This window comes from Adelges cooleyi, unplaced genomic scaffold (genome assembly GCF_023614345.1).
Source record: "Adelges cooleyi isolate 19-005CV unplaced genomic scaffold, UGA_ACOO_1.1 ACOO_flye_CR_arks_rails_tigmint_CR_PRNA_574, whole genome shotgun sequence".
Classification (NCBI taxonomy): Eukaryota; Metazoa; Arthropoda; class Insecta; order Hemiptera; family Adelgidae; genus Adelges; species Adelges cooleyi.
This window is the reverse complement of record NW_026096268.1, coordinates 15,708,809-15,733,106: the sequence shown is the minus strand read 5'-3', so window position 1 is coordinate 15,733,106 and position 24,298 is coordinate 15,708,809. Positions and strand designations below refer to the sequence as shown.

Here is a 24,298-nt window from a genome sequence, read left to right as displayed (position 1 = left end):
CATGGGTGTATACGATATCGGTACGCGCTGTACCTGTGTGTTTTTGGTTTTTTTTTTTCTGCGATGTGGTCTGTTCAAAACGTCATGTACACGGCCGCAAAACCGTTTTTTAACCGGAGCAACGGTCTTGAGTAGAAGTCTGCCTGCGTCGAAAACGTCCAACGGCATTAACGGTAACCGCTTGTTGTTTGCATTGGTTTTTTTTTTTTTTTTTGCATCACCTTTTAAATTTCAAATTCGGTACAAATGAATCAACACAATACAAACGACAAAGTACAATATTAACTAGACGGCAGACGGCGGGCGTCCGGGCAAATATAGCTAGGTCGCCGGCTAAGACGGTGTACTTACATTATACATATAACATGGTCTGCACGGCACCGAGAAAGGGATGAAATATAATTGAAAATTTCAATTTGACTCTGATCGGCTTTTATACAATTTGATCACAAAATACCGTTATAATTGTTTTAACGCGCGTTGGCATACACCGTACATACAATGTACACGACGCAGCGTTTATACAGTTCCACCTCTTTTTTTTTTTTTTAACGCCTAAAATGTTTCAAAACATATGTGTTAACATTGTAATGATGGAATATAATTAAGCTAAGTAATTTGTCAGTGTGTTGACGTTAACTGTCAATTTTCAAGAGAGATTACAATACAACACGGTAGTTCGGTAAACATAATTTTTATACGCGAGCACGTATAAAAAGAGAAGTTACCTTTGCGTTAAATTTCGTTTTCAATGAAATATTTACGAGCACGTGTATTTTTTGTTTCCAGTTTCTTGCACATTATTGTATTATTATTATTATTATTTGTCTCTTTTTACGACGACGCTGTTATTTGTCCAAAGCCGATAAATACCCCTATGCCGGGGACACGTGACGAATTATCCCCGTGGTATTTAAAAGCGGTTAGGAATAATGTACATAGTGTAATAAAAATTCACCGTCTAAACGATACCCGGGTGCTTGTGCACGGTGTAAGCGTGCACTAGATAGGAATACGGGCACCGCAGCTATATGCAACCGTAGAATAACAATAATAATAATAATAATTATTGACCCTGCCCAATTGAACCCAATCGTGAATAAGCTACCGGATCCCAGAGGTGCGTCTTTTGAGTCATACATAAAAGCCGTTTAATTTCCATTAGCATTGCCCTAATTAAAAACACTCTTACGTCCAGGACTGGGCGACTAATCTGTATTATTATTATTATTTCTTTTTTACAAGAGGAAACTCGACTATACACAGAATGCGCGTTTTGACCGCTCCGTAAATGATTCCTTACAAAAACACTATTATTATGTGCATGACATAAAATAGTACAAAAATATATGCACTTTTTTAAAAATATTTCCTAGAAAAACGTTATGGCTGTTATGAAATAAATGTTTTTTTTTTTAACATTACACATCAATCTTAACAGTCGGTTATTGTCTCCAAAATGTCATCAACAAGCATTGGGGTAATGGCGTAATGTATATTAACGGGTTAATCTGATATTTAGCAACTTTCGGTAGGGTTAGATTGAAAAAAAATTACATTTATCAGTTAAAAAAAAGGGTATTAACGTTAGACTCTCGTTGTTATTACTACTTCAGAATACTTCTGGCGTTGCTAGCCGAATGGAACTGTGCGCCAAAGAGTTTCTAAACAAGTACATTACATATTATACAAATATTAATGCTTAGACCAAACGAATTACCAGAGATTAGACATAGATAAAAATATATGGAATATGCCGAGCATATTCTAGGTAGTGTATTTTTTGGTCCTCGAATTTGTACACTACAATCAACCCACAAACGTTTCAAAACTAACAGGTTCGGCTTTCATCACAAGTTGAAAAAATAACGTATGCGTTTGCTAACGCAGGAGACGTTGTGTGCATTCCAAAAACAACACTTGAGCTACTTGGCATACATATGCATAGATAATATACTAACTTGTCTTAGAATATTTTACAAAACAGAGCTTTTTACAAACATCGATTTGTTTGTTTTTTTTTTTTTTGTCTTTTAAGAAAGTCTTCGAAAAGTGTATAATATTACCACCAAACCGGCGTCTTCGGTATAATATTATATTGATTGATTCATTGTTTGAAATATTTTTCCTTCCTTCGCGGCTTTGTACTAACGTTTGCGCGACGGCGGACGTGATGATGACTAGGACGCAACAGCTGATGATCCGTGACAGAATCTTTTTTCTTTTGCTTTATTGTTTTACTGCTGTCACGTTTTCACACATTTGGAATACTATCTACTGAAGCCTAGTTTTTTCCGAACCCACCGGACGTGAGTTGTGCGTTTATTCCAACATAATACAACAAAAAAAAAAAAAACCGTCATCTGGGGCAATCTTCGCCTTGCTAACGTTTTCAGTTAATTATCCATGGTAAAAGATGATCGACGGTGTATTTCATATTTTGCAGATTATTTTTTTTTTTTTGATTTTATTCATATCAAGGCTGTAAACGAATCGCACTATTTATTATATTTCCAACGTCATTAGTCCTTTTTAATTGGAAATTTTGAAGTGAACTCAAAAGTAAAGGTGGATATCAATATCCAGGATTAAAAAAAGACAACTGCTACTGTCTATAAATAGATTGGATCGAATCCAACAATTACCTTTTACGTAAAACAAATTTGCTATAACAGTTTATTTTTAATATTAACAAATAAAAACTAACGTTGAACTTAACGTTATTTTTTCTTGCAATTCGTTTGAAAACATATGCAATTCTATTAGGACTTTAATAAGTACAAATAATACAATAACGGTCATACAGGGATTTTTTACTTTTAAAAATTGCTTTTTATTTAAAATTATTTATCACATTTTTTTTTAATGAAAGTTATTTTAGGAATTATTATAATACCTAACGGAACTTATATTTTTAAAAATTCTTAAATAATAATTGTTTTATTTGTTCCTATAGAGCCATTAAAATTTCTGTAAAAAAAAATGTATTTTTTTCTAGGATCTTTTAGGGCAGTTGAAATGAAAATTTTTAAGACATTTCCAGAACCTCAAAAGTCTTGAAAAATGACAATAATTAATAAACAAATGTCCAATTAGTAAAAAAAAAAAAATACCATACAATACTATAGTTTGAAAATCCGTTTTGTAAACATTCTGCAAAGTCACTTATAGAGTTTTACTATATTTATTATTATGTGGATAGTTTAAAATGCCAATAACAATATTATACTATAAGACATTATGAATTATCAAACATCGAGTATAATATATAAGTATATAAGACAATATTTAAAATATGTACAAAAAATAAATAAAACTCACATTAACATAGACAAATAGGTGTAATTATATTTCATTGCTGTGAAATTCAACAAAATATGAACACTTCGACGGTGTACAAATTAGGTATTAGGTACACGTCCAAAATTTTAAGTAGTCAATTTTAATGGTGACACCTTTGTGAGTTTTGAATAATCAAAGTATAATCAACGCTAAGAATGTACCTAATTTATGCTTTTGTTTTACATGAACACTCGGACGACTTAATATTTTAAATCTTTATGGTTGTCTGTATAATGTTTCCGAGGTACTGAAGTTTTCGGCCAATTAATTAATTTTGTATTCCCAAAAAAAAAAAAACAGATCTACAAGACAACAGAATACGGCCAGTAATTTCCAAAGAATTATCATTATAACTTAATTTATATTTCGAACACTATTACTATTATACTAATAATAGCATTGCTGTTATATCCATTGTTATGGCCTATGTCTACAAAAAACTATTTTTTAAGCATTTTTTTAGATGTAATATGATTATTGTAGAGCGCTTTTTTATTTTTATGACGTTGCACCTGTTGTTCACCCCGCCTTTAGGACATGACTGCACGTGTACAGACATATTTTATATTGTGTGTACAAATCTAATTTGACATAATATTTTGGGACTTAACCAGCGTAGGGCGGCATTAAACGAACCAGCCGGTATATAGTTTTGCCTTTTTTAAATAAAAAAAATATAAAATGATTATTCACGTCTCATCTAGATTCATCGACTAATAAGACAACGCGGTTTCGAGTCCTTGGTCACACTTAAATTGTTTTCTTATTGTCCTTCCGCCATTGACCACAACGCGACGTGTTCAACCTGTAAAACTACAATAATATACATAAAGGACAAACCCATTTGGTTGTTCTGGACCGAAAAATGGTCTTGTAAAAAGATCAACCAAATCACATGACATGTTTGTATATATTTATGCGTTTTTTTAACTAAATAAATTTGAATAACCTTATCGTAACAATAGCTTTAAAAAAAAAACATATATAATATATTAGTTGCTGAAATAGGTATTAAACTTTCTTTTCATAGCTGTAAAATCAAATTCTCCTGCTTCTCATCCACTGTCTAAATCATTGTCGTTATTTGATTTGGATTTACTTTCTTGAAGTTCAACGTCATCCTATAATGGAATGGTTTGTTGTTAATAGTAAAATTTTCAGTAATTTTACATCTAAATAAAGTACTGTAAAAAAATAAAATCGAATGAAACTCGAGTAGTCTCGGTCCAAAGTAAATACATTTGTAATGGCTCTTTCAAAAATTAATATTATTTCAAATGAAATCTAAATACAAAATAATTTGTTTATAATTTTTTGTTTAAATAATTAATTTATTAAAAACATTATGTCTATTTGTATTTAAATTAAAAAAATAACTTAGTTAAAATCCAAAATATCCTCCTGTTGGAGAAACTCCCAAACTGTCTATGTAAAATGTATATAAATTGAATTAATTTAACCACATTTTATTTTCAAAAAATTAAATGAGTTGATCAACAAAATGGCGTTAATGGTTTTTGGTTGTAATCGTTCCGTTCTGTCTGCGTTTTACCTGCGTTAATATCTAATTGTTTTCACGGTGATTCGGCAGATAACTTAAACACCTATTGTCGGAAAAACTGATTTTCCTAAGATTAGGAACATTACAAAAAAAAAAAGTTAAAAGAAAAGAAAATCTAAACAAATCCTATCAAATTATTTTCACACTTGACCGTACACTGTGATCACACACACAATGATCGATGGGTGGAATAAAAAGTTATGTAACTTATTACAATATCAGCAGTTTTTCCACTTCAGTTAGGTACACTAAAACATTGTAAACAGTGTATTTCGAATACAAGTAAAATACATATTTTAGTTTGTAACTGCTGTACACACTCTCGACTGTTGCACCGACGGTAATAACAAATTACCAAAATAATTATGAACTTAACATACACTTCCAAAAAAAAAAAACAAGGCCACATCACTGGGAAACAACAATAATGTTCAAGTACAACAAAGAAAATTATTAGCTGTACTCAATTTAATAACCGCGTTGTTTTTGACGAAAATCAAAAAAACAAAATTACCAAATAGGTAAACCAAAAAAATTGAACAGCCAAACAAACTGAAAGGTACTCTACTTGACACGCCATAAACACTTAAAAACTAAACACTCTGATCTGTTGTTCTATAATATATTATTATGGTAATTATATCATTGTTGTTTTTGAAAATACAGACTTTAGATGACAAAATTTATATTTTTGAAAAGTAGCCTCGACACGTTGGTAATATTTTTAACATAAATCATTTATTATTGCACGTTTTTATTGCCTGCGGTTAGGTTTCCACAAGCTCATGATTTTCCTGCTCATCGAGTCGGTTGCTTATGCAAATATTTATGCACGTTGGTTTATTTATTGCCAAATTTGAAGGCGCAAAATAGTTATCAAAAGATTGAATGTATATTCAATCTTTTGATATCGACGAGAAGACCTCTCAATCGAAAGAGATATTTTCAAAGTTATTCTCATCGAGATAGATAATAATACAATATGGCGCATAGTTATTTTACCTATTTTTGTTTAAGCTGATGTTGATAAAGTTAGACAGATTTCAAAACCTACCGTTTTCCTGTGTGATGTTGATTTCAGACATTGGATATTATTAAAATATTAATTTTTAATCAATTTTATTGAAATCAATTTTGTATTAAAATAAATGTTTAATAGTATAATATATAAAGCACAGCTCATTCGTCAGCTGTCTACAATTGTTATTATCACAATATATATATACATAGTAAAAAAGTTAAAACTATATAGTTTTTTTTTTTTTGAAATTGACAAAATTATTTTACTTTTTCAAACTTGACATTATTATTTTAATCATTTTCATTTAGTAGGATGTATTTTTAGTTACCCGGCTATATCAATATATGGATTTTTAACTTTCCAATCGATATGAATACATATAATAATATTTTATATATTATTTTAAGCGAGTAACACCGCAGACACTCTGTTTTTTAGTCGGTCATTTCCGTGTAGTAATTTTACTAGACTATTTTGATCCGTTTTTGCCGGCTGCCACCTGATTGATTTCAACTGGAAATGCTCTTCAACGCGATGCTGTTGATGGTAGAATAATTGTTAACATTGAGCATTGCAAAAGGCAATAAAGTTATTAAAATTGTATTTATTTAACGGGTTTCCTCAATAAATATTGTTCTCGTTGTTGTTATCCGTGTAATAAGCAATACAATAAAGGTTTGTTTCAGATACATGTTCAAGCTGTTATCAACAGGTAAACAACACAAAATCAAAAACACATTTTTTTGTAAACAAGAAACCAACCAAAAAAAAATACGTGTTAATGTATAAATATAATAAAGCTGCAAAAAAATCTGCAGTTGTGTGTATCCAGCAAAACAGCTCTTCCACCTTGCACCAAACATTGTTTTTTACACTTGCACCAGAATCCGAAAAACATGTAAAAAATACTTATTTGACTGTTTTGACCCGTAGACGTTTTATTTTACACGTACTCGTTTGGATTTTAATCGTCTAAAAAGTTACTATGCATTTTAAATGTGCCGTTATACTGTGCGCGTTGCATCTCTTAACGTCAGCATGGGTAAGGGTGTTCAGATATTTAATTATTTATCTCAGTTGGAATGTCTAAAAAATAAATATATACCTGTGTAGACTATATTATAACGTTGGTTTGACACAACGGCGTATAAAATATGTGTAAATCTGCCACGTCGTCGCAACACACGATTAATTGTAACTGTAACTGATTGTATTTTATTTTAGAGCTTTGGACTGAACATTAATCAACTAAATGAATTTATTGAGCTGGGCAAAAATCCCCATGTGCTTGCAATCGCACGAGTTATGCAAGAATCTTTTGGAATCGAAAAGCCCGAGGCACTTTTTCATAGCGATTCAAGTAACATAGGTAATATTGTTTAAATTGTCCATTCATTATGTTATTATCTACAGGCAATCAAAGTAGATTGTCACTAATTATTATTACTGAGGTACACATACTAAGATACATTATAGCACGTCAATGATATTCCATAAAATTGAGTGTATTACAGTGTACAATTAACATTCAACTGCTAAGTATTGTTGGAAACTTTTATACAGGGTGATTCATTTCGGGCGAGGCACTCATTTTATCATTTTAATATGAATATTTTGAAAAATATTTATTCTCAATAGTCTATATATGCAGTATACACGTATTTTACTATACCTATCAATACTTAGACAATTTTTTTCTCCATTATGAAAACTAACAACTTTTGTAGGAAACAATTTTCGGTAAAATCGCATAATTTGCCAGTTAAGTCTGTTAAACTATTTTCGGTTTTGTTATTTTATTTTGATGCATATCTTGTTTTATTATGTTATGTATATCTGTGTACGCGTGAAGTATATCACCAATATGTGTTATCAATACTCAAACTTTAGTCAGTAAAAACCACCGTTACAATTTTTTATAATAATACCAACACATATTATTATACTATTAAAGCCTGTGGTCAATACATTTTGTATTATTCAGTTAGAATTCAGAAATATAAACAAGTTCAAAACGATACGATACAGATGTAACTGGCTATTGCTATTAATTAGCTATTTATATAATATAATATACCGAATTAAATTTTTAAATGTTCAAATTTTTGCCCATTCGATGATGAAATACAAAATTCTACCTCTTTAAAAGTTACATTTTTTTTTTTTTGCGAATTTCACGATTATCCATAACGGATCACTCTGAAACGAATTGTGTACTCAATCAATTTATATAGATGGGGCCGATTCTGTGGATTTGAAGAACCTACTGTTGGCGTTGTCGTATAACGATGAGAACAGACACGAATGCTTCAAGGTAAATTCGGTGTGAAATATCTTTTTAAAACTAAAAACAAAAAAAATCTACATCAACTGTAATTTTAAATATCATAACATTCTAAATGAATTGATTTTGTGTGTACATTGGGTCTTAGACTGAAATGCTCACGCCTTTGGAAGTGGAGTTTTTCCTCAACGTGTTCGTGGAACACGCAAACGATTCTGACCAAGATGGATGTCTTGGTCTTGAACAGCTGCGAGGTGTATTGAAAGAATTAAAATTAAACGATAGGGATATCGGAAGAGTAGTCGGCAAACTTCAAGCTAAAAAAAAAACGGGTAAAAAAACGTATGCCGGTACTTTAAGGCGTCGATAATTTTAATTTTCAATTCAATTTTAGACGAATTTGCTGTTAAAGAAGCGGATTTCTTATGGACATTAATGGAAATTAAACCAAAAGTAAGTAAATTATATTATGGGCGAAAAAATGGAAAAAAAAATAATCTCTAGCGGATTAATAATAAGAGAATAATGCTAAACAAAAAATGTTTTCAAAAAAACCAAATTCCTTGTTTTCTACATAATATGCGAATTTCCATAATAATATTAACAGTGTACTATATATATATTTCTACCGGTGAGAATGTTCATCTTTAAGTTGTCGCTTTCTCATATGAATACTTATACATATTATAGGGTAATGGTCTAAGTCTAGAGCAAATAGAAGAGTTGAATGATGTGTACAATGGTCCCAAAACCGATACCGGTGGTATTGAACCCGAGGAAATTCAAAAAATCTTCATAGAGTTCAATATGGCCGACCCGAAACATGAATCGAAAATGCTTTTCAAATCCAACCGTGAGAATATAATATTATGTTAACATTACGATGAATCCGGATTTTACGACGGAACCCTTCAACTAAATTACCATAAGTTTTATGTTTCTAGTGAACATATTAATTCTGTAAATCTATATATTAACAGTCGTACACGATACGAACAAAATAAAGCGAGTTATTTTCAGTCTGCTTAAAAATGTACAGATGAAAAAACATTTTTAAATCGCTTTCGAGGATGCTGTGATAGTCCGAAAAATAAATTAACTATCGAAATAGAGCCCTAGTTATTGAACTAATAATTACACATCACAGTTCAACCTTTAAATTAAGATTTTATTTTAAAAATAGCCTATACTTTACTCCTTAAAAATGGGAGATGCGACGCCCTCTGAAACAGAATATAACAAAGCGTGGTCGAATAAAAAATTATTTTACTTATAGAGGAATTGATTTATTTGTTAATTAAAGCAAAAATTGAAAAAAAAAACTAAATACACAGAATACTGGATGATTCATTTAAGGCGCTACACTAGTTTTCTCTTAAAATACTAATAAATTTGTAGTTTTTATTTTTTTACAATATTAGGCAATATTCAAATTTGTATTCTTTTTCTAGAAGTCTATCGACTTTTAAACCTTAACTGGCTAATTAAATTAAATAAATTAATAATTTAATGAAAATTTGACTGGTCGATAACTAGTTACGGATAATTATTTTTTAAGACTTAGAACGGGAGTAAACACAACCGTGGTAACCCAGGTAACAATCATTGTGATAACCTAAGTAACCACAACCGTAGGTAACCACTACTGTGGAAACTACGGTAACCATTACCACCGTTGTTATGTTAACTTTGGTAGATAGTAAATTGTAACCATTGGTAACTTTGGTAAATGTATTGAAAATTTAGCCGTACGCGTGTACGATTAAATCTACGGATTTCTAACGAAAACTCCCAAGTCCGGTTTTCGGAGTTTAAAACTCCGGTTTTTTGAACTTCGCAAAATCCGGATTTTCCCGGATGTCTATTGTTAATGCACATTCGAAATAACGCTAATATATTTAAAAAAACCTGCACAGGTGTCGCCGAGAAAGAGCTGATGGAGTTGGCGTTGCTTACGGCGGAACGCGGTAGGAAGGTACGGTTAACCGGTCTTGCCGGTCTGGACAATTTGTTTTTACTTTGAAAATTCTTCAGGTACACGTTGAAGACAGCGAGGAAGACACGGAAGGAAAGTTCATGGACCCGCCTTTAGTCCGGACTTTCTTGAGCGATTTCGTCAGCTATGACTTGAATAATGATGGTTTCGTTTCCAAGCAAGAGTTGTCTACTTGGTCGGAACTCTTGAAATCTATTTCGCATCCCATGCCAGATTCCGGATATCCTCAGAACGACGACGGTAATATGTTTCTCCGATAATTTGTACAGGATGTACAGTAAAGTTCTACCGAATTTCAGATTTTATATTAAATTATAAATTATCTATTGTACCCATAGAGCATCCCGGCATGTTCTCATTTGAAGCTCGGTAGAACTCAACTAACACCCTCTGCGTGTTAACCGCAATAATTATATTGACCGCGGCTCATTAAAATGCAATTTTTTTTTTTTTGTTTAGATAAAATAAACTTTGCGGAATTCTTGAAAATGATGTTTTTATACTATAAAAAATTAGAAGAGGAAACTGAGCCAATCACTGTTGACGCTGATAGTGATGACGACTGACACGGTATTGTATTCATTTTATCTTGTGCATCTCACAATAATAGTAATTATATTAATTGAAATTTCAAAATAAGGAGTACCGCCGCTCCTTTATGTCGAATATAATTCGAATTTTTTTTTTTGACATGAAACTTGTAGTAATATATAATAACAGTTGAAATATTTCTGTAGTAAACGTTTTATTATTTCAATCACAAACCCATTATACACTGTTAACACGTTTAACCACACAGACATGAGTGTGTAAGCTCTTCTAAGCAGTTTTACTCATAATATACAATTTATAAATCATACATTGAACGCTATCGAAGACATTAGGCGTTATATAATATATTATTATAACGGCTTCTGTGGATTTTTTTTTTTTTGATATGTACCTTCTCCAGAGTAGCATACTTTCAGACAAGTAATCTTTATTTTCTATAATTTTTCTTTTCTTTCTCTCGAAGAAGTTTACACGGCGCGCTAAACAAGTAAACATTACCGTTTTGAAACAAAATTGTTAAGACATATTGTTTTTGGACACCGTTAGTCTCATTATAATAACATCACGGTCGGTCGTTGTATCTATTCAAGTACATTATTTACATAGGTATTGTCTTATTGGGATGTTCCGCCCACGACAAGGTGTACGACCGAAATTTTCAACGTTAATTGACAGGCCAGTCAAAGTGTTATAATTTATGCATACCCATTAGCTTGGACATGTTCAACACCACAAATTTTGCCATGTAGTAGTTATCGTTATGTTTATTAAATTCTAATATATGTTTTTTTTTAATATTGTTCATACTCGACGTCAATCAAACGGCGCTGAAAATACATAAAAAAACAAAAGTATGTTTCATAATAATTTTTATTAGAGTGCAACAAACGTAGAGAATTTTATTAAAATAAAAAAAAATTAAAATATATATTTAGTAACTATTAAACAAACGAAGTATAATGAAAACTCAACAGCGCGCTTTTTCGTTTTCTCATAAATTTACAACAAAAAAAAATTCTCATAAATTTTATCAGTTGAAATAAAAAAAAAACAAAAAACTTATAATAACAACAGTTGTGCTAAAAAAAAAAAAAATTGATTTTCCCAACTATAAACAGGCGAGCGGATTGCAATTTAATGGTAATGTGGACATAATATATTATATCTGTTTAGTAGCAGAAACACATAAGTGTTGATTAACAATATCGTGCGAGTGTACTTAAGACTTTTTTCGATTTTGACATTTTGTGCACAAATTGTTTGTTTTTTTTTACAAAATACTCGAATGTATATATATATATACACATATATAATATCAATTATTGTTTAATATATTTTCATGTGTATTACATACATGCTTGCGCACACTCAGTATAAATCATTATAATTATAACATACCGTATAGTAATATAATATATTGAAATAAAAACAGAGTACTTAAGGAAGAACATAATAACTTAACAAAAACAAAAACATAGGATCAGGTACTAAACGTAGATTGTATATATAGGTATATAGGTATTGTGTGTGTGTTTTTTTTTTTTGTTTTCTTTGGGGGAACTTTTTTTTTCTCTCTCGAAAAACCACCCTTCAACGGAGTCCGTAAAACAAACATGTGGCCGCGGTGGTGAAAATCATGGCCACGGTGGACGGCGATTGCACAGACTCGGCGCCGTTACAGTAGTCGCCGTCGCAAGTGTCGCAGAACTTGAGCGTTTTGATCTCGTCGTCGATTCTTTGCATGCTCCTGCACAAGTCCGCCTTGTGGTACACGCATCCCCGGGCCACCCTGACCCTGTTCTCGCCGCCTAACGCAACGCAATAAGATATATATATATATATGTATAAAAATGTTCAGGATCGCGGTCGGTGTACTATTGTACACTGTACTTACTTTTCAATACGATTTTGGCGCAGCCCACCGAATCCTCGTTGATGTTGGGCAAGTTGAAGTTGTTGTTGCTGTTTTGATTGTTGAAGTTGAAGCCCACCTGGTTGGCGAAGTTCTGCAGGGCGTTGTTGGCCGTGTTGACGGCGTTGCCCAGGCCCTTGTTGAAATCGTTGATCGTTCTAGTGTTGCACTCTTCCAGTATGGAGTCGTGCTTCACAAAAGGATCGTCGCAGTTCTTGCTCCACCAACTGCAAGTGTAGCATTTCAAACCCGAGCCTGAAACGTCAAGCATTGTCAATGTTGTGTGTCGCTTGGAAAAAAATAATAACCTAAAGGGGCCTGGTTTGGTTATAAGGGTACACGGGATTTTTTGATTTTTTTTTTGAAAATGCCATTATAGCTGTGTTTTTTTTTTTGATCGGTTCTAATTAAAAAACCCATTAAATCACGTTGATATTATAAATCACCTGTCAATATGTTAATTTCATCCTTTTGCCTATTAAAATAACAGTTATTTATTTATACAGTTAATATTGATTTTATAAAAAGCTCATAAAATTACACAAAAAATATGATAGCTCGACGATTGTACAATATTACATTATAATATACGGTAACAAACACTGATAATTTTAATGAATAGACTATTTTTAGCATGTGTGTCATACGCTCTTCACAACCCCCGTCTATCTCTTGTACACATTGGTAAGTATATTTTAATATAATTTCAACGATAAAATACTAAGTCCTATTGTTATCAATTGGCCGTTGACTAATAGTAAGTAGTGTAAACACAATAATATGTAAATCTCTATGAAAGTTTGTATTTTGTCACATTTTTAAAAATTTCAAACACAATACGAGAAACAACGCTAATTGTTATTGTTATTATTATTATTATTATTATTCATTTAAGCTGTTGTTTCGCATCCAAGGACATGCCGAAAATTAACAATAATATATAATCTCGCCGAGCAAACGTCATTCGACAATAATAATTATAATTTGTTTTTCAAAGGTAAATTTTTTACGACACGTGCAATTTCATTACCGAACGTTTTTGTTATGTATTTTTGGGCGTGAGTGAGTGTAAAATTGTGCGTTTTTTTTTCACTTTTTATGAACGTTTACTGTTACTCATGAAAAATAACGTCCTCGACACACCGCATACTGAGACAATATAATAATTAATAACGTACCTACTACATACAAAATAATACGTTTCAGTTTATTACACCCTAGTTGCGCCCATATATATATATATCACTCACTCACACTTATGTTTAATACTGCCATTGCTACAACGGCGACGAAATCCAAATTAATTACTGCTCCAATGTTCTCTTGTTCGGTTTGACTGAATGTATAACAACAGTAGTAAAACAACATTTTTACATTTTCGTATAGCGCTTAAAATAATATTATTAATACGAGTGGCGTGTACCAAAAAAAAAAAAAACAACTTTAATAAAAACACACAATTTGCACGTGAAATTCTCCAAACAGCCATAAATTTTTATTACTTCTTTAGGTACGACTATTTGACGTTTCGAAACAGAACTGGGCAAAATCTAATGAAAATATATATAGATAATTCTTCAATTCTTTCGCTATACAAAACCAATTAGACCCGTACACGTGCACACTTCATTCGAAAACAATAATTCCAGTGAAATTGCACAGCGACCGTAATATGTATACCTATACCGTCGTGTACGCAAGCGTTTCTAAACGCATTTAATATTATCACTAAAAATTAAAACCTACAACAATGCAATAATCGGTGGGTTAACAAATTAAGTCGGGTCGTGCGTTCCGACACAGTGTTAATATTACAAAAAAAAACCGTTATTGGAACGCCGTGGGTACCGTGTTGTAATTACCAAGACGGTAATACGGATTATGGCGGTATTTAATTTTGATTTTAATTTTTCATCACACAAAAATAGGTCAGAACACCGTGAAAATCGCCGTAACCGACCATAGCCTTCCGCAAGACCTTGTCAACTGTGCCCACTCGTCACGGGTCCAATTACAAAACAAAACAAAACAACAACAACAACATAACCTGCAGATTATCAATATTGGTATACTCTTTATGCGGTGGGTACCTGATATATTATAATATTATATGCAGTCACGGTCCGTGGCTGGATCGCTCGGCGTGCAAGTCTGTGGATCTGTTATCTGTTATCGATCATCATTAATCATTAACCCGCCGGCGGCCTATATTGTTGCAATTGATTTTAGACACTAGCGTGTACAATGATAACATGCAGATCCCGCTATAGATAACTATATGTCGTAACTCTGCTGTGCATTCGTCCAAACTCAACGCAGAGCTGTTGTTTTGTTTTAACAAAGTAATAGAGATTAAGTTTCTAGATACCCGGAGAAAACCACAGCGAGAATCCAGTACGAATACGCACATTTGCCCAAGAACAAAATTATTTAGGTAAAAAAACGGCAAAGAAAAATCGTCAAAATGTATTGTCAAAATACATTCAACGCGAGAATATGACAACATTAATGTGTTAAATATAAGATACCTTCTACGCCGTAAGATATTGTCGGTGAAAGTCAAAAAAACAACCTGCACCTCACGCCGTTAGTCTGGTCGGTGTACACAATAATAATAAAATATACTCCGTCAGGTCACAACGTAACTGTACATAACACATGTATGTACACTATAATATTATAATTGCCATAATAATATTTAAACATATTTACACGCTGGATTTGGATAAAAAAAAAAAAAAATTGGCAGTCCAAAGAATAATCATTCGGCGCGATAAAAAAATTGTTGTACATTAAATTCGAAAATTGACAGATACGATCAATTTGGGAATAGTTAATTTAAAAAAAAAAAAATATATATACATATACCTATTACAGTGCATTTGCACTAGTATTAATTAATTAATTTTCGTTGTACTCACTGTATCCGAAAACTGCGACGAGGCACACCAACAGCGTTGTCGCTCTCATATTTTTCGCTTTGGGTGGGTGTTTTTTTTTGTGTGTGTGTGTACTTAAAGACACGAGATTTGAGAGTGTAAAAAAAAACACAAAAAAGCAAAGTATAAAATATATATATATATATATCCACAACAAACTGCGGTGTGCGGCAACGACGGTGTCGACGGGTGGACGTCTGTAGCGGTTCTGGCCGAGTTCTGTGCCTGACTATAGTATACCTACTACATCATAGTACACAGCTGCTGCTGCTCTGCTGGCCTTGGGCTTGTCCGCATTAAAAAAAAAAAACATAATACTCGAGAGTTGCGTTTTCACGGAGATTTTTTTTCAGGTTCCTCAAGTATAATGAATAAAACTAAAACATTAAATTTAAAAAAAAAAAAAAACCGTCTATCAATACACGGTGTACACGTACAAATTCGCGCGTTAATGACGTTTAATAAACTCGACACAATATTGTCCGTATAATACATATGTAAAATACATCATACAACTTCATCAGAGTATAATATAATACTTACCTGTGTGTGTGTGTATGTACAATACGTTTGGGACAATGCGGACACGGATTGTCTAAGGACTAAGGAATTAAGTGAACACTACTATTAACTCGGCAGAGGAGACCTTGCTCGATAATAACGGCAAAAAAATGAATATATACATATTATATATTTGCACCGGACAATAAAATACATATATATTTGTTGGTTGTTTTTTATTTTTAATGTTTTTTTTTCCCAAGTTTTTTCCTCGATTAACCGTCAGAGGATGTGTTTGTAGGAAGTCAACACGATTGTGAATTTTCCAAGGACTGCGAAATAAACAGTGTAAACCAAAAAACGGTGAGAAATTACAAAAAAAAAAATAATTTGTTTTTTATAAAAAAAAAATATGTATATATTCTATTATTGTAATATTACTTACCAAGCCTGAAGGTTATAGCAGCTACATTTTTAAATAAAACTTGGAACCCGCCAAAGTCGTCCGCTAACTGCGCGGAATAATTACCTATTAGCATTGTTATAAAAAAAATCGTCTAAAATAAAATTTTAAAAGTAACAGAGATCAAATTTTAATTTCTAATACAACTTTTACTATTTCAAATTAGCCGAAATCGAACGATCTGGCAAACTTGTTTGAGTAAATAGTACAATTTTTATTTTTTTAACCGTTTCTTGTTTTTTTAGAACTTTTGTGATCTAAGTTTCCGCACAACGGTTGATTGATTAGAACGTCATATTTATCATTTACAGTTGTAGATTACAATATATAGTTAACACTGTACAGTTTTAGTTAAACTTATTCAGGCTAATTTATTTTAATGATGATACAAAATAAAGGAATACATCACAAATACATAGGTACATTTTTCTTTTCTTTATTGATTTATTAATGCATGTTTGCATATTTTATCTCCAACGTTTTTTTAGAAATTACTATTCCAATAAGACTTGTTAGAATTTTTTTTTCTTTTTTGTCACTTTTATGAACAATATATATATATAGTAGTGCTACACAACTACATAAGTAGTTAAAATTCAAATGGCCGTAAACAACAATTATAGTAGGTAATTACAATTATTCCAAGGCAAAAAATGATATACATAATTAGTTCTAGCACAATGAGTGGAAATCGTTTGTATTCCGAGGACACGATGAAATAATTGTATCGTTATACCGCAGGGTGGCATCACGGTTTAACAGTGACTGACGATTAATGATTGTAAATAATAGTTACGGTAACGATTTTTGGATAAATCAAAACAATATTGGAAAAAAAAAACAGCCAGAACGAAAAAAAACGTTGAACATTTTTGTCGACATTTGCGGCAAGACGCAATATAATTATTATTGTTTCGGATACTCGTGTGTTCGAGTATGAAAAACCCCAAAGTAATGTGTCCCAATTTGGGAAATTTGGGAAATTTTATGAAATTTGTGTGGCCACTATTTGAAACAACGCAGTAGCTATATTGCCTATTCAAACGCACTGTGTGTACCCGCAATAGGTGTTTTTGTGTAATATATAATTAATATTGTTGAATGTTACAATAATGTAAAATAAAAACGTTTGGCCAATTAAAAAGATATAAATCAAAGAAGAACGTGGGGCGTTATTGTTATATTTTTTCGCGATTAAAACATTAACGTTATTCCTTATGACGTACGTAGTTCTTATATACTTGTAATTTTACCAAAAAAAAAAAAATAATAACAATATTAATTACACTCGGTACAATAAATAAAAAAAATGTGTACAACTACTTAAATTTTCCATACATTCATCGCAAAGTCTAACTATTGACTTAAAGTGAACAAAAAAAAAAAAACGTTTCATACTAAGATTAGACCTGGGAAAAACGGTTGCTTAAAACTGCAGAAGATGTTACTATATTGTAATCGTCTAATTCGCTGTCTTTTTCATAAATATTATAACTACATCATAAGCGAATAATGTAAAATGAGTTCCAGATAATATGCTGCTGATCTGTACGTTGTTTGAGGGTATTCTGCGATGTTCCTACTGGAATACACGGATATGAGTGACGACAATCAATTTCTTATTATTAACACATGATACTTGGGCCATCAAACCAAGGCCTAGTGTGCTAAAACCAAAAAAAAAACGCCGTGTAAGCCACGTTATGTACGCATAAGATCAAACAATCTATAAAATTTACATTTGCAAGCAGCTGTGGGTATTGTATACCCACAACGTTATTATGCGTGTACACCGATTAGGAAAAATAAATCAACAGAGCGTTTTTTATGGATTATAAATCATTTATTTACGGACAACACACAAACGCTTTAGCACGACGTTTAGGTCATCCTTTTACAGGCAAATTTTGCGGTTTTTAGACGACCACGTGTACAACAACAACAACGACGGTTAATAGACATGATAAATAAATTAATACCTTATATAATTAAATTAAAAAAAAAAAAAAAACTGTCGTTTTTTACCCGACGACTTCGCGGAACAGTTTTATTCGTTTTCCGGCGTACCTAATAATGTACACGTTGTACGCGTGGTCGCACGTTCGTTACGGTTGAAGTGTTTAACGGTAAATTATCTTATATTTATATATATATATATTTGTTTTTTTTAAAGCTCATTACAACATTGAAACGACCAGCAAGACTGCTGCGGACAGAGCCGAGGCGAACATCACATTCATCCCGGCCTTGCCGGCCGCGTTACAGAAATCCGTCGAACAAGTGCACACGTCCTGCTTGCCGCCGAAACCAGATCTATGGTAACACTTGTCTTTGTAGTTGGAATCGTCCCAGCCGCAGGTCCTGATGATGCGGTTCTTGTCGGCTTTCACTAGAACGACACACGTATCATTGTGAAAATCTCTTTAAGAACATTTTTTTTTTTTCTTTTGAACATTTCTCTTAAGGTTTAAAAAGTTAAAAAATTAATCATAGGTAAACTACCGGCGCGACGGCGCGTTCAAAATGTATATGTTTGTTATTTTAAACAAAGTAAATTAATTTTGTTGAAACACACAGGATTCCGATTTTAAGGTATAATGTAATATATCAAATATGTATTATTTGTATGCAATACGCATAAAACTAAAAAAAAACGTGCCCAAGGGAGTAAACTCTGTAGTCTGTCTCTAGAACTATATTGTTTATTTCTAAAGAGTAAATATCCAATTAAACAATCGACTCTAATTAAAAATAAAAAAAAAAATTGAATTGGTAAGTATTTAGTAAATATAGGTAATATATTTTTTGAAATTTCTACCTAATCATATAATATATATATACTATTAGTATACTACTAAATTTTGTTTAAAACGTTCTAAATAAATATAAAAAAAACAATGTTTTTAACACGTAGTTTTTAAATTATATTAAAAACAGTTTAAACATTTTTTTTTTTTGTATTTTTTTTTTAAAAAAACTGTTTATTTTGCCACTCTGCCGCACCCCACCCTCTTTAAGCCATTGTTGGCCAAATGTCATATTATTATCACATTCATATAGTGTGTCGCAACTGTGCACACATATTATGCACTTGGGGGGCTGTTAGCGCGTGCCCCGCCACAACGTCACGGTTAGGTTTAAATGTCAATGCACTCTCATTCGCCTTTCATGTTCAAAAAAAAAAATAACGTTCAGACTCATATATTGTAAACGGGTTTCGACAAAAACAATGTGTTTTTTTTTTTTACTTTTAAAAAATACTACTATTACCCAACCGTACGTACCTACAATGTACCGACTTGTGTTGTAAAAAAAAAATAAATAGGTATAGTTTTTACTTGGCCTCTCTAGAAAATCTACCGAGTTCGGAGGCAATTTGAAAAATACCTAAATGTGCTAGCAAAAAAAAAAAAAAATAATAAAGCCCTAATAAAATATATCAAGTATTTATCATGTAGCTCAACATGCCTTATAGGCCTAACGATGCCATCGCGGTGTGATTAATACTGAACGAATTCGGTACATTTAGAAATAATAACTTAAAAAAGCTTAACTATTGATTTTCCTTTGGTCGGCGAACACATAAACCGAGTAAACGAAATTAGTCGCGTTTTGCGATTGAATATCCCCAAAAATGTTATCTAATTTGTTTTAACGATAATATTATACATGTTTCGAAAGCTTTGCTAATTATTATTATAGACTATAACCATTACCCGAGCGAAGAGAAAAGTTATTGCGGTGTAAACACAATATCACCTGGTTTTTTTTTTAAAGCCAACTGTTGTAAAAACAAAGCCTAATGGCCAGTCGTTGTTGACTGATTTGATCAATGTTAGGATTTTACATTTTTTTTTAAAACATTTTTTGGCTAGCTCTCAAACGGACGGCGACCGTTGTGTGGCGAATGTGTGTTGCTGCAGTCTAAATTTAAAATTACACTCCAAACGTCGGATGAAAAGCAAGCAAATTATTTTTCATCTAGTCGCGTTCATAATCCCAAAGTCGAATGTCAAACTAAAAAAAACCAATCGGATATTTTCAATATATTCCCTAGACATATGAACCGTACAGCGTTCATGGTATTGTTTCAACTTTACAGTTTACGACACATCGATAAGTGAACATTTTTTTATTGTTATTTTTTTTTTTTTTTTGGCTACATTCTGACCCATTTATGAGTGTAGGACGCGTTCTCGACGGTATTGTATGTTTGAATTATAAAATTGTCTGCCTGGATGTTTATTTAAATAATTGCCAAACGAGCTCGACCAATAAATAACAATCTGATCTCCCCTTCTGAAAATTGAACACCGGTTTTTATTAGACAACATGATCATTCGCTTACATCCGTTGACCTCTTTTTCAATTGTCTGTATGGTCTTCCTGCACAGAGTGTAGTTTTTAGTTTCATCCTCTGGCACGCCGTAGTTGAGTTTCGAACACTCGGTTTTCAGATATTCCGGAAGGGCTTCTTGGGCACAGGCCGTGTCGTTGTGACTGTTGCACACAAAACATTGTATGCTTTCCACTGTAAACAACACAAAATGCAAAACAAAAAAATATACCATTTATCAAAAGTCGGTTAGCGAGCAATAAGTCTTCTTATCGTTTCTCTGTATTGTGCTTGCAATTTTTTTATTTCGTTACCTTGAAAAATTCAATTTTTTTTTGAACCTAATCATTTTTTTTTTCCCAATGCGATTTAGTATTGTCATGGTAAATGATGTCTGAGAACGAATAAATCCTAGACAAATGTTTAACATTGCCACAAATGTCTGTGTAATGATGTACTATGAAATGGCATTTTTTATTTCAGTTGTTTCAAATTCATAAAATTATTTTTGTTTACTGTTAGTCGATTAATCTTTTTCAAATACAGTTTAAAAAAATTAAAAACCTTTCACACGCTCGCCCTCGTTACACATAATTTCTCAGCTTTATATAAATATTATACAATATACATGATCGATATAATATTGTTATGTCGTAGAATAATATGAGAGAAGAGCTGTTAGACTTTTACCGTGTAATTTACAGGTTTTCGGTTACTAAACTTGATTTTGACCTGTTTAGAGTTTTTTTTCCCCGGATCAAGAGTCTAAATAATTAGTTTGAAGGTAGATCGAGTTTGTGGCTACAATGTGCAGGTATATCGCACATGAAAATTATACCGTTGTAACATAAATTGGTAGAAACATATGTTTTGTAAAAGTAATGTTTTTGTTTCAAAAATTGTTCTCAAAAAAAAAAAAAGAAAGTATTTCAAAGAACTTTTTAATTTATTAGGCATACCAGTGTTTTTTTTTTTCACAAACTAGAAACTTTTTTTCACTAGTACTTTTTGACACATTTCCACAACTATTTCGAACCCTGATTTCAATTTCCATCAAGTGTACAACACGATGAACCATTATTGACAAACAAACAGAGACTCGACACACCGATCACGTGCTTGCTGCCACCAGTTTTTTGGTGGACGGCCAATATGCGGTGTGGACCGTGCATGGGGCTCAAATAAATATATTTATTATTTCAATTTTGCATATTTTTTATTCTACTGACAAATTTTCGAAGAGGGTTTCAATCGAACGAATGAATGTACCTTTTTTCGCTAATTTACGGACATTCACGTGGGAATACTACATTAGAGGTGTTTTAGAAAAACCAAGAAAACCCCAAGGGTGGGTGGGTGGGTGGGGGGGGGCGGCGGTCACTTGCACTCGTGCACTTACCGGTGTGTACGTTGGACACGACGATGGCGACCAGCGCAACGGCATAGCAGCAGACGGCGGCGGCGGCGGCGGTAGACGTGAACATGGTACGACGGTGTGTGGCGTGGTCGGTGGCGAACGACGGCGGCTGCGGCACGACTCGGTCACCGGGACGGCGGCGAATCTATACGCGGGACGCGGCGAGCGCGCAAAGGCCCCGGATCCGGAAAACCAATTAGGCCAATTGGCCGATGCCGTCCGGCCCCTCCTCGGCAAACCGTAAACGTGTATATATATATATATATATACACACACAAGCGTATATTTTGCGCTATTATTATGATTGCGTTTATCCTGTGGGTTCTACCGCGGGTCCCCCTTTGGCCGCATTCGCCCACGACAAACAATATAGTACATTCAATTCGTAACAGTCACACCGTGTCGTTTTTTTACAGATATATATATATATATATATATATATATATATATATATTAGAATCGAGGACGCGAACCGTGTGATGCGACGGCGAGGAACGCAAACGACGCTTTTGGCCGCGGGGGGGAAGTGTGGACGGTTTTTTTTCCGCTAGACCCTAATACAATATGTGGAAGGCAGAGGGGGGGGGCTAAGACCCTGAAATTAAATTCTATTCGTGTCCGTCATGGAAGATCTGGCACGCGCGTACACGGTCCGAGGGAATGGGCGAATTTCGCTTGTGTACGGTATTTTTTATAACAAATACACACGGGAGGGCACCTTAAATCTAAACACGACCAAGCCGTCGTACAAAATTCCCCCAATTTTAGCTTCTTATTCGCAAAGCTGATGATGCACGTTGACGGTTATTGACGGTAAAAAGATGCCTGGAAGTTTCTGAAAATAAAAGCACCGTTTTATTTGGAGAACATTCGACAGCAGTTCTCGAGTACATTAAAAAAAAAACAGTCTCGCAGAAACTTTTATTGATAAATTAAAAAAAAAAAAAGAAACCAGTTTTATTAATAATATCTAAAAAAAAAGTATTTTATTACACGTGTTTTTTTTTTTTGTGAAAATACAAATTTCTTAGTGTTAGTATAGACAACGTTTATTAATACAAATTCTATCCGGAATTTCATATTATTCTCAAACATAATTACTGAAAAAAAAATATTCCGCTAGCGTCTATTTTTTCAAATAAACGAGTTTAAAAAAACTTAATACAGTACACTTTTTTATAAATTGCGCATACATAAGAAATAACTATTACATTTTATTTTTATATATATGTATATGTATAAACTTTTACCATTTAATTTGAAAGTACATGTTAATGATCTAATTAATATTTTTTCAGCGTCGCATCGAAGCCAATGTTTTTTGGCTTCTGCGTTAATAATTTACGATATTATAGGTGTACACAATAAATTTAAATATATTATATAAAATATACAGTCATATAACGTAATCATATATTATGTGTTTCCTCGTGTTAAAAACATTGAAAGGTATATGTAATAAAATATAAAACAATTTAAAAAAATTTCCAAAACGCTTTTATTAATATTACAATTTGCACAAAAATATTAAACTTTACAATCCAAACAATTTATTTCACAGTAATAATATATAATATATTATATACCATCAAGTTTATAATTTTTATACTTATATACTTTTACTAAAAAAAGGTGTGGGTTGTCTAATATACATTAAACACCTCAAACTGGCCCTGGAGACCCTTCATCATTAACTTTATTAAGAAGAGGAGTTCTTTTTATTTTTATTTAAGGGCTTCTTCTCTATTTTCTAATGTAGAGTCAATTGTTTCTTTTGTAAATAGATTTAGCTTAGTACCTGCGGTGTCTATAGAATAATTAAATTTTCAATACATATTTTATAAGTGTATCTTATTTTGTAAATATTAGTAATAGTTATTTTTTTTAATTAATAACTACTGTATTACTAATCGGTAGCATACATTACATACGAAGTGTGTTAAAAAAAAACCCCAGACTAAAATTCCTACCAAA

The 24,298-nt window shown here is 32.4% G+C and overlaps 3 protein-coding genes across 4 annotated transcripts; 1 reads left to right on the top strand and 2 right to left on the bottom strand.

Moving 5' to 3' along the window:
- The first annotated feature begins 6 nt into the window (after window positions 1-6).
- Window positions 7-10,836, top strand: LOC126843283 (uncharacterized). Of its 2 annotated transcripts, none has more exons than XM_050580700.1 (9): window positions 7-173; window positions 7,149-7,293; window positions 8,159-8,238; window positions 8,357-8,540; window positions 8,603-8,661; window positions 8,899-9,061; window positions 10,125-10,183; window positions 10,243-10,444; window positions 10,664-10,836. In XM_050580700.1, exons 2-9 carry the CDS (start codon window positions 7,230-7,232, stop codon window positions 10,768-10,770), a joined length of 918 nt encoding a protein of 305 aa, XP_050436657.1. In that variant the 5' UTR covers window positions 7-173; window positions 7,149-7,229; the 3' UTR covers window positions 10,771-10,836. The 2 variants fall into 2 exon arrangements, with proteins under 2 accessions (XP_050436657.1, XP_050436656.1); XM_050580699.1 differs by lacking the exon at window positions 7-173 and adding an exon at window positions 6,787-6,966.
- A 798-nt stretch (window positions 10,837-11,634) lies between these two features.
- Window positions 11,635-15,837, bottom strand: LOC126842940 (uncharacterized). Its single transcript, XM_050580183.1, has 3 exons — window positions 15,590-15,837; window positions 12,651-12,923; window positions 11,635-12,564 (listed from the first exon to the last, which is right to left on the bottom strand). Exons 1-3 carry the CDS (start codon window positions 15,636-15,638, stop codon window positions 12,347-12,349), a joined length of 540 nt encoding a protein of 179 aa, XP_050436140.1. The 5' UTR covers window positions 15,639-15,837; the 3' UTR covers window positions 11,635-12,346.
- Window positions 15,838-18,392: 2,555 nt separating this feature from the next.
- LOC126842941 (uncharacterized) lies at window positions 18,393-22,461 on the bottom strand. Its single transcript, XM_050580184.1, has 3 exons — window positions 22,307-22,461; window positions 20,920-21,102; window positions 18,393-18,960 (listed from the first exon to the last, which is right to left on the bottom strand). The coding sequence occupies exons 1-3, from the start codon at window positions 22,389-22,391 to the stop codon at window positions 18,749-18,751; spliced, it is 480 nt and encodes a 159-aa protein (XP_050436141.1). The 5' UTR covers window positions 22,392-22,461; the 3' UTR covers window positions 18,393-18,748.
- Between the last annotated feature and the right edge of the window lie 1,837 nt (window positions 22,462-24,298).

Bases quoted from the DNA above. Each gene is read 5' to 3' on its own strand.
- LOC126843283 (XM_050580699.1), top strand. From the start codon at position 6,910: ATGCATTTTAAATGTGCCGTTATACTGTGCGCGTTGCATCTCTTAACG. The intron at 8,239-8,356 runs GTAAATTCGGTG...ATTGGGTCTTAG, and splicing joins ACAGACACGAATGCTTCAAG to ACTGAAATGCTCACGCCTTT. The intron at 8,662-8,898 runs GTAAGTAAATTA...TACATATTATAG, and splicing joins TAATGGAAATTAAACCAAAA to GGTAATGGTCTAAGTCTAGA.
- LOC126842940 (XM_050580183.1), bottom strand. From the start codon at position 15,638: ATGAGAGCGACAACGCTGTTGGTGTGCCTCGTCGCAGTTTTCGGATAC. The intron at 12,924-15,589 runs GTGAGTACAACG...TTGACGTTTCAG, and splicing joins CGTCGCAGTTTTCGGATACA to GCTCGGGTTTGAAATGCTAC. The intron at 12,565-12,650 runs GTAAGTACAGTG...GCGTTGCGTTAG, and splicing joins CGCCAAAATCGTATTGAAAA to GCGGCGAGAACAGGGTCAGG.
- LOC126842941 (XM_050580184.1), bottom strand. From the start codon at position 22,391: ATGTTCACGTCTACCGCCGCCGCCGCCGCCGTCTGCTGCTATGCCGTT. The intron at 21,103-22,306 runs GTAAGTGCACGA...TGTTGTTTACAG, and splicing joins CGTGTCCAACGTACACACCG to TGGAAAGCATACAATGTTTT. The intron at 18,961-20,919 runs GTAAGCGAATGA...GTGTCGTTCTAG, and splicing joins TGAAAAAGAGGTCAACGGAT to TGAAAGCCGACAAGAACCGC.